Source organism: Cibotium barometz, chromosome 24, assembly GCF_041138505.1.
Source record: "Cibotium barometz isolate CiBa-2024 chromosome 24, ASM4113850v1, whole genome shotgun sequence".
In the NCBI taxonomy this organism is placed as follows: domain Eukaryota; kingdom Viridiplantae; phylum Streptophyta; class Polypodiopsida; order Cyatheales; family Cibotiaceae; genus Cibotium; species Cibotium barometz.
The window spans coordinates 8315562-8324783 of record NC_141069.1 but is presented as its reverse complement, the minus strand read 5'-3'; the positions used below and the strand labels follow the sequence as shown (position 1 = coordinate 8324783).

The 9222-nt window shown below is 41.3% G+C and overlaps 1 protein-coding gene across 1 annotated transcript; it reads right to left on the bottom strand.

Moving 5' to 3' along the window:
• Positions 1-6796: 6796 nt before the first annotated feature.
• Positions 6797-9137, bottom strand: LOC147624874 (Target of Myb protein 1). The gene is made up of 3 exons (XM_086818112.1): positions 8472-9137; positions 7847-8086; positions 6797-7456 (listed from the first exon to the last, which is right to left on the bottom strand). The coding sequence occupies exons 1-3, from the start codon at positions 8997-8999 to the stop codon at positions 7028-7030; spliced, it is 1197 nt and encodes a 398-aa protein (XP_086674238.1). The 5' UTR covers positions 9000-9137; the 3' UTR covers positions 6797-7027.
• Positions 9138-9222: the final 85 nt, after the last annotated feature.

Genomic DNA, 9222 nt, shown 5'->3' with positions numbered 1-9222 from the left:
CCAATGGAGGTCTAAAATTGGTTGTATTCTTTGCCAAGACCATTCAAGGTCATGGACACCATATCATCATCATCTACTAGTGATCCAATAGAAACAAGGGCATCTGTAAGCCCTTTAACCTTCATTGAGTAATCATTTATACTTGGCTTTCCTCTGGTCACATCTCAATTGGGGATGCTTTTGGCACACACTTGGGGGAGCAGTTGGGACCTAATCTGGTGTTCTCTCTCGTTTTTGTATTTTTCTATTGCGCATTTCCCGAGGTCCACGAGTTTCTCATTTTAGTGGTATCAGAGCCCAGGGTACGCTCCGTTAAAAGATATGCATAGGCCAACCCACTGACCCGAAGAACTGAGCACGTGTGTGTGTGAGGAGACCAAGTGAACGCCGATCAAGAAGCATGTCTAGTGCACAGGCGCAGAGCAGCAGGCTTGAGGCAAGGCCACACAGCGCCTCGACGATCGTGAAACCCCGATAATAGCAAGGCTCGCTTCTAGGCATCGGCACGCGACGAGATGGTCTAGCATCATAGCCGTCAATTAATAGCACCCGGCAAAGAAGAAGAAGAAGAGGACAGAGAAGAAAGAGAAGAGGACAGAGAAGAAAGAGAAGAGGAGAAGAAAAGGAGAGAGAAGAAGAAGAAGAAGAAGAAGAAGAAGAGAAAGAAAGAAAGAAAGAAAGAAAGAGAAATATGAAAAAAAAGAGCGATTATTGCTATTTGGAGACCAAAAAATAATAATTTTATATTGTTATAACCAAACCACATTCAATGTGTCATCAGCTCTACAGGGATACCAGACTTGAATAAATTTTTTCAGTTATGCACCTCACTCGGGCCGATGTTATTCTAGGCCATATGGTTATTTTACTTAACTAGTTTATAACCTTGAGTTTGTACATGAGTGTAGGCCTATTATTATGTGTGGTGTAAGCATGATATGCAAGTTATTCCGATGATTTCTATCATGTAGCCGTGTTGAGCTTCCAACAACTATCAGCTCAACTTACACACGATAAGTCCTCATCTTTATCAAATGATTGCATTTTTAGTTATTCACGGATTGTTTTAAATTATCTATTCTTCTTAACTTTTTCATTTTTGTAGTCAACAATACATGAATGTAAGACCACCTTACTTTTGCATTCTATTTTACATCTTCAAGTTTTATTTAATATTTATTTATTTTTATAGAAACTTTTCTTTATATATATATATATATCAATCAATTCATGTTGCCTTGTCATTTCCCTCTCTAATTCCGAATGAGGTATTCTCAATTTAGAACATCATTGTAATCGAATCAACGTAAGATGCGACCTTCTTCCCCTTGACTCAACCTTATGATTGCTAAGTTTCATATTTATTATTCGAGTTTATTTTAACTTCGAGTGCAAATTAATATTTTCATCATCATCTGGTTTGACATTAAGCTAATTATATAGATTTAGACTCATTTATTTAAACCGTTTCAAAACCTATTAGTCTTGTTTGAATTTTAAGTTTATGAAGTAACATATTCATTTCATTTGATTATCTTTACCATAAATTTTATTTAAGACTTTTTGTAAATTTCAAGGAGAGTTCTTATGTATCAAAAGTAGAACTTCTTGGAGGAACCGGCCCTTCCATCTTGAACTATACTTTATAAATTTTACACTATGTATTAGTCTTGTGGTATGGGACACGAGATTCATCATGTGTGAAGTATTCCGATGCATACTTATCTCTAGATTTGTGTGGGATAATTTCTAGTGTTATGGGGTACTAGAATTTTTACGCATAGAAGTCCTTAATACAATGTCTCTTTTACATGTCTGTGAGACGAATACTTAGTGATATTTATTTGTGAGTGACGGATAACTTATCACAATTAAGTGTTTAGAGGGTGACCCAAGTTGGTTGTGAGTGAATCCAACCAGTTGTGACACGTGTGAGGCGTGTAAGGAATGTTTGATTGTGAACGAATTCGATCAACTCTTCTGGTTAATTTTTGAGAGGGTGACCCAAGTGTGGTATGAGAATTAAGAGCGACTCTTATTAATTCTTTAGAGGGTGACCCAAGTTGGTTGTGAGTGAATCCAACTAGGTGTGACATGTGTGAGATGTGTGGTGTGAGTTTGATCAACTCTGTGAATACGTGTGACGTGTATGAAGACATTGTGAGTGAATCCAATGTGGGAGCTTGATTGTGAGTTAATCTGATCAACTCTAAGACATGTGTGATGCGTGTAAAGGTTGTGTGAGTTTGATTGTGAGTGAATTCGATCAACTCTAAGACACGTGCAACGTGTGTAGACATTGTGAGTGAATCCAATGTGGGAACGATTAATGTTTTTACAACCAAGGACGGTTGTCTTCTCAACCGAGAGAACTATCACGGGAGTGAGATTTTTTGGATATTTTACTATCAGATTTTTGTAAAAGAAAAGTTTGTGGAGCAAGCAAGGGCTAAAATAACCATGTAACCTATTTTTAAAGTAATAAATCTATAAATACTCAAGCGGGAATACTTTTGGCACACGCTTGGGGAGGCAGGTCAAACCCAATCTGGTGTTCTCTCTTGCTTTTGTATTTTTATGTTGCACGCGTTTCTTGAGGTCCACAGGTTTCCCATTTCATCATCTTGAACTTCCATATCTGGAAATTATTCTTGTCTAGCTTCTCATTCACAATCTGTGATAAATTGTCAAACATCTTTACTTGTAGCAACTTACCAAGTAGTGCTTGCAAAAAGGCTTATGCACTTGCAGCAAATCTGCAACCTTCCACATCGGTACTATAAAATTGTTATAATGCCACTATGTATGTACCAATTATATACACATACATCCACCAACACCTACAAAATTTAGATTCTCTACACAGACTATCCTACAAACCAAATTGGGCATATACAATCAAAATCAACACTTGACAAAGTGTTTGTAGAAAACCTGCAAAGCTAAAAACAGGGCCCGAGAAATGCCCGAATCACACCAAAACGTGAAAAAATTACGTTAACTACACATAATATGGTCTTCTTACTTCACCCAAGAGGATGCCTCAATTCGGGACAATGACTTTCATGTAAATCAAAGAGGGAAAGAGATGGAAACATCCTTACCCCTTGCCTTGTTCTTACCTCTAACTTGCCTCCTTAGCTCTCACACGAACCAGAGCTCAGATATCATAAAGAGAACATGGGGGAGAGGGAAAGCTTGAATTCCTTGCAAGAAAACACACGCACACACACGCACACACACACACACACACACACACACAAGAAAGAGCAAGATAACAGAGAGAGATCGATGGTGGCTGATTTTTTTTTAATCTTCTTCTCTTCTCTACAACCATTAACATAAAGAGATAAGAGTACATACTATAAGGGAAAGTACTCTCCTACTATAATATACAATGTTCGGTCCATAGTTTGAACCCGGCTACATGAGCTCGCACTATAACTTTGTTATAACTCTAGTACTCCAAAGTGGTTGTCACACAGCCTATCATCCACTGGTGCATATCAACCATAATCTCACCAACCATGCCAGTGACATAAGTGCGAAAGCTATCACCTAGGCGAATCGTCAATGTCTGTAGCACTAGTTGAGCTCAAATCTCAACAAAATGAAAGTTTAAGTTTGAGAATCCACAAAACCAAGCCCAGTCTTTGGGTAAACCCAGTCCAAAGAAGGATCAAAAGCATCAATAGATCCTCCAGAACATTAGGAAGGACATGTGTTTCTCTTACAGTTGGAAGGGCCATATGAAGGTCAGTTGTCTAAAGGCCAAGGCCAGCGCCCCTCATTTGACCGTTCTTCCCTCGTAGCACTCACCACTTCGTTAATGCCAAATTTGTGTAGAAGTTGGGGGTGAAGACACAACCGAGTGAGCACATGTATCGTGTGAACCTGGCGGTAGTTGGCACAATGGGACTTGGACCAATCTGGGACAAGTGTGTGTCTCAGTCATATATAGCCATAGTTATATGTCCATGTAGATTGAAAGGGTCATGTTTTGTCCTTTGTAATGGAAGATGCTCTAGCATATTTGAGGGGTGATTTTACAGTCCCACTATATTTTGTCACTCAGCAGGACTTCATAATATAATTATATTTTTTATGAAGTGTTTAAATGTGTTGGTTCCGTTTCATCTTATGTTAATTGTAGGTTATAAAGATTCAGTTAGATGTTTGGGGAACACTGGACTAAGAAGCATCAGTATAGAGTTTCGCATATGTTTTCTCTATTGAGTTAAGATTGTGGTTTTCTAATTGGACGATTGGTTGATCACAAGATCGTTTGATCCCAAGGTCTGAACCTTTGAGGATGAGCCAACCAGGGTGGAAGAGATAACCTGACAATAGTCGAAATATCTCAAGATTAGGACAGATCGCATGGTATAATTCCTTGTCGGAGCTTGATTAGGACGAGACTTGTCAGATGTGTGGGCATGCGTGAATTATTTCACTATTATTCCAATGGTTTACCTGTAGCGCGGACCATGAGGGATGGAGGTGTAGTGCACCAAGACTTAGTTGTGAAAGGATTGATCACCCTGACCTGGCATTACAAGTCTCAAGCAAATTTTATATGGTATGTATCCTAGTAGTATGGGACGCTAGGATCTGCAACATGTATAGTTTCTAGATGTGTATATTTTCTAGCCTATCCTTATGTAGTTACTCTACGGTAGACACAATTACACAAGACTTGACAAGGAAATCAAAAGGGTAATTTGGATGGGGTTACTAGGATTGGGTGGGTGAATCTTTTACTAGTTTTGTACTGACTTGTATGATTCCTTTAGAGGGCTATTTCGGGCCGGATTGTGCTAAGAATAAGGGAGAATTCTTATGATTGTCGACACTCCTACAACAAGTCATTCGGAGATTCGACAGACTTATAATTTTTGATCATCCTCAATTCGATGGAGGAGAGGGTGGGATCGGGTTTTCGAGGTTATGCTTTGTACATACGGCTCCAAGCGACCATTTTAGTGGGAGTGGTACATCCCTATGGGCAAGTTTGCCTATGGTACTACCGAGCATATGGTTCTAGCAATAGTTGGGTTAAAACCCTAGATTCCCTCAGACTTTGATAGCTTGAAGGAGACACAATTGTGGTACCTAATAGTTAGGAGTCTTGAGAGGGAGGTATGATAGTACAATGATTTACAATATCCTAGAAAGAATGGGTATTATGTTGCAACTAGCAGATATTTGTATTGGTGATTTCAAGTTTCCAAATCCACAAGTTAGAGGATTGAAGATTGGTTTATATTCTTCAAGGACCTAAGAAGGTTCTGTTTTTGCCTTGTTTCCACGACCATATGTTGGTGGAACAATAGCTTCAAGTGAGTTGGTTCCTTGAAATATGGCTATGTGGATTTGATAGACAAGTACAAACTTGATTTCAGAGAAAATTGATGCAAGTAGCTAGTTTCTCCTTCATTTATTTCCAAGAGTTAAAATATTCCAAGTAGGGAGGAATGTTATGTGCCTAGCACTAACCATAAACCCCTCATATTAGGAACTAATCTAACAAGGTTAGAAGAGCCCTAGGATTACGGATTCAAGTCGCTAGGGCTTTAAATCTAATAAATCCAAGATTGTTGGCTATTTATTGCTGGACCGTTATTTATAGCAACAACAAGCACTATATAAAAGTGAGTTGGGTTATTATTGATTCATCTTGGTCTAGACATGGACCAAGAGGCTCTTTTAACATAATGATCTCATCAAGACCAGGTCACCGTGCATCGCTAGGTTAGAATTTAGCGAGAATAGCAGCCATAAGGTGGTACAAGGGAGGCTTTCGCACCTAGACATGGCAATTCACAAGTAGTATTGCTGAGGGCTCCTATGGGCAAGCATTGGACGCCAAGGCTTATTGGCATGACCTCATGGGAGTGGAACCTTAGCCCCCAATCAAGGGAGGTTTGCAAAAGCAAACCTATGATTGTGTGGTAAGCTTGCCTACACCCCTTTTATTCCATTTCTCTAACCTTGTTTGTGCATGTATTTTAAGTTGAATCCTAGAGGGATCTCACATACATTAACTGTCAAAGCTGCACCTATTGAGAGAGACACACACACACACACAGGCAGTGGATTGACAAAAATGGTAGCAAAAACCATCCCAACATGAAGGCTTCATTGCCTCACAAGGCAGACAAAAGTACCCTCGCACTAGATGTAGAGAAAACTCAAGTAGAACAAAATAGTAGTCTAAACTTTAGGAGTACTTACAAAGCCATACTGCCTATATCACAAGTACCACCAGTGTTTTTATATATACCTTAGCATCCCCACTAGAAACATCAACATCCAAGAGGGATACTTGCATGTATGTCTCGGGTAGCAAGCTGAAGTTGATTGTAATCTTATCTACAATCTTAACTACATGAAAGTCTGCTCATTAAAGTCCAGGTTTACTCCCAATCTTGGGAACAACAAAGATGCCACCACATCATCTCATCACAAAGCTTCAAAGGATCAGGTCCATCATGAATAGAAACAACATCCCCAGTAACAGTCATAGTAGTATCGATTACAATCAGGATATGAAATGGAAAGCATTTCAAACATTCAAGTCAGAATCATCTCTCTCACGATCAGAACCAGGTTCAAGAATGCAGATCAGAGGAAAAATGTTCCATACATAACTACTGGCTAAGTTTCTGTCACTTTGCCATTCTTGAAGGTGAAGGTGCATATGCCCAGCTTTACATAGTTTTTTTATTTCAAAGTTCAGTTCAACGCAACAAAAACTAGCAAAAAAAAACACACCCAAAAAAAAAAGCACATTCAATGATAAAATCCACCTCATATTTGTATCTATATACACGCTAAGTGAAAGTGAAACGCCTACTATCACCTTGACTTACAGCTTCTAAATACCTTCAACAATGCACGTTCTCTTGAGGTAAACCCAGAAAACAAAATGTAGCATCTCCTGTACACTAACAAGAAGACTCCACAGTCATTATGTATACCATCCTAAATGAAATTGATGAGTGATAAAAGTTGATTTCCAAAACAATTAGAAGGCAATAAGGTCATCATTTTTCTTTTTCCTGGCACCTTGAGAGCTTTCCTGTGAAGATCCTCCTACTCGACCGAATATCATCTCATCTAGGTCCGCCATGGCAGCCTCTTCCCCCTGCAAAGACCGAAAAGTGGAAGGCTTGGCAGAGCTTTTTCGAATCAATGCATTTTCACCACTGGCTACCAATGCCTCCTCTTCGTCCACAACCCCAACTGGTATCAAGGCTGGTTCTGAGGGCTGATTGGATTTCAAGGTTGGTGTTGTACGCATCTCTTCAAATTTGGACAGTACTTGCTGAAGTTCATCATTTACATTCAATGCTTCAAAAAGAAGCTGTTCATTGTCTGCCCCTCTCTCAATAATTCCCTGCACACTGAATTGAGACTGCCGGCACTGCTCGACCAAGGTGGAAGTCAGCTCTTCCTGCAGTTCAAAGAAGAAGAAAACTCTTAACATGTCACGATAATAAAGTTTACAAAGGAAGGAATGCAACCACAAAGCTCAGTATGACAATATATCTGAGGATCCTAAATACCCCCCGAGGCCACAAAACACAGATAATACAACCAGAGGTGAGAACAGAAAGCTGATCTTCCATCTTTCATAATATCGGGGGAAAAACAATATAAATATATTCTGACTTTGATTAGACCTTGGCTAATAATAAGATCAGCTTCTTTCCCAATCATTTGGCAAGAAAGGAGATGGATCTCATCAGAGTCAATTCGCCAGCCCCCAAGAGAAACTTGGACATCTCATTACTTCAGCTCAAACTCACACAACAATGTTAATCAAGTGATAAGAATTGTGCACCTCGAGAACCTCCTGAGGTGGAGATGAGGTCAACACTGTGGAAAGAAGCTCCAAAGAATTCCTTGCAACATCAAATATCTCCTTTGACTGTTCTGGTGTGAAGTAATTACTACTGGGTGCAGCTACAGTAGCAGTTGCAGTTGCCATTCTTGGGCTCACCTCTGCCCTTGGAGGAGTAAAGATGGGTGCCAAACTTTCTGCATCTCGACCAGGGAATCGTACACCCCTTGATTTCAAGCTCTGTGACAGGTGTAAAAAAGTAAAGTGAGCATGCCTTAAGAATAGGCCCAACATCCCCGCCGTGTACTCGAGTTGGTAAGGGGTCAAAGTCCCGACGTGAAGACGTGGGTTCGACCCCAGCTCGCTGCAGGGGAATGGGTAGTATGTGATACAAATTTTACTATTTTTATTTATATAAAAATAATAAGAACCCAAAATAGGACACTCCAAATGAAATCTTCAAAGATCTCAGATATATGGCAAGGGTATAAAACACTTGTGGTACTCGCCTTTCACATTTCTTGTAGTTACATGCAGCCGTGTACTTTTTCATGAAGAAAACATGGAATTGAGGATGATAGGCAAAGTTAATGTTATGGTATGCATATGAATAGTGAGACCTTACCTTGTAGGTCTCTTCGAAGACAGGGAGGTAGCGGAGCTCCTGGGTGGCCTCGCCCCAGGACTCAATGAGTGTGAGGGCCTTCTGCCGCACGGCCGGCTCCGTGAGTGGGTCGTCCACGGCCTTCACCATCTCGTCCAGCACGCGCTCCGACGCCACCTCCGAGAACATCTTCTCGCAATTCTTCACGCACGTCTCGAGCAGCGCCAAGGCCAACAGCTGCACGCGCGGGTTCCGGCTGTTGAGCGCCATCCGCTTCTTCAGCGCGCGCACCACCTCAACCCCGGTGGCTGGATCCTGGTTCACCATGTCGCAGATCTGCATGCTCCTCTCCCAGTCCGGCCCCTCCACCAGGGTTTCTGCCGTTGCTTCCTCCACCTGCCGATCCGCCGCAGTCGGCACCTGGAACAGATCCTTCATCCGTCCGCTCATTGAGCTCATTCCTGCGGTCATCTTCCGGCTCAGCCCTGCCCCGCCGACCTTTATGCGCTCCCCAAGCGCGTTAAACTTGTCCATAAACGCGTCCGCCATGGCCCGATCTACCCCCAAACCTTCGTCCTGCAGCGGAGAGCGATACAATCTATGTGCTATCCCGCTCTTCCTGCGTCTTCCTGCGGAGAATACAGAGAGAGAGAGAGCGCGGTAAGAAAATATATAAGATAAGCAACGCCAATGGTAGGTAGGTTTTCGGACGCCTCGTGTGTGGCGTTTTCGTCCTCTACTGGGCGTTTCGATTCCGCGACGGGCGTCGGAC

What these genes read in the sequence shown, in the direction of transcription:
- LOC147624874 (XM_086818112.1), bottom strand. Translation starts at nt 8,999, where the DNA reads ATGGCGGACGCGTTTATGGACAAGTTTAACGCGCTTGGGGAGCGCATA. An exon ending in TCTTCGAAGAGACCTACAAG is followed by an intron (nt 8,087 to 8,471) that starts GTAAGGTCTCAC and finishes CACCTGTCACAG; the next exon opens with AGCTTGAAATCAAGGGGTGT. An exon ending in CACCTCAGGAGGTTCTCGAG is followed by an intron (nt 7,457 to 7,846) that starts GTGCACAATTCT and finishes TTTGAACTGCAG; the next exon opens with GAAGAGCTGACTTCCACCTT.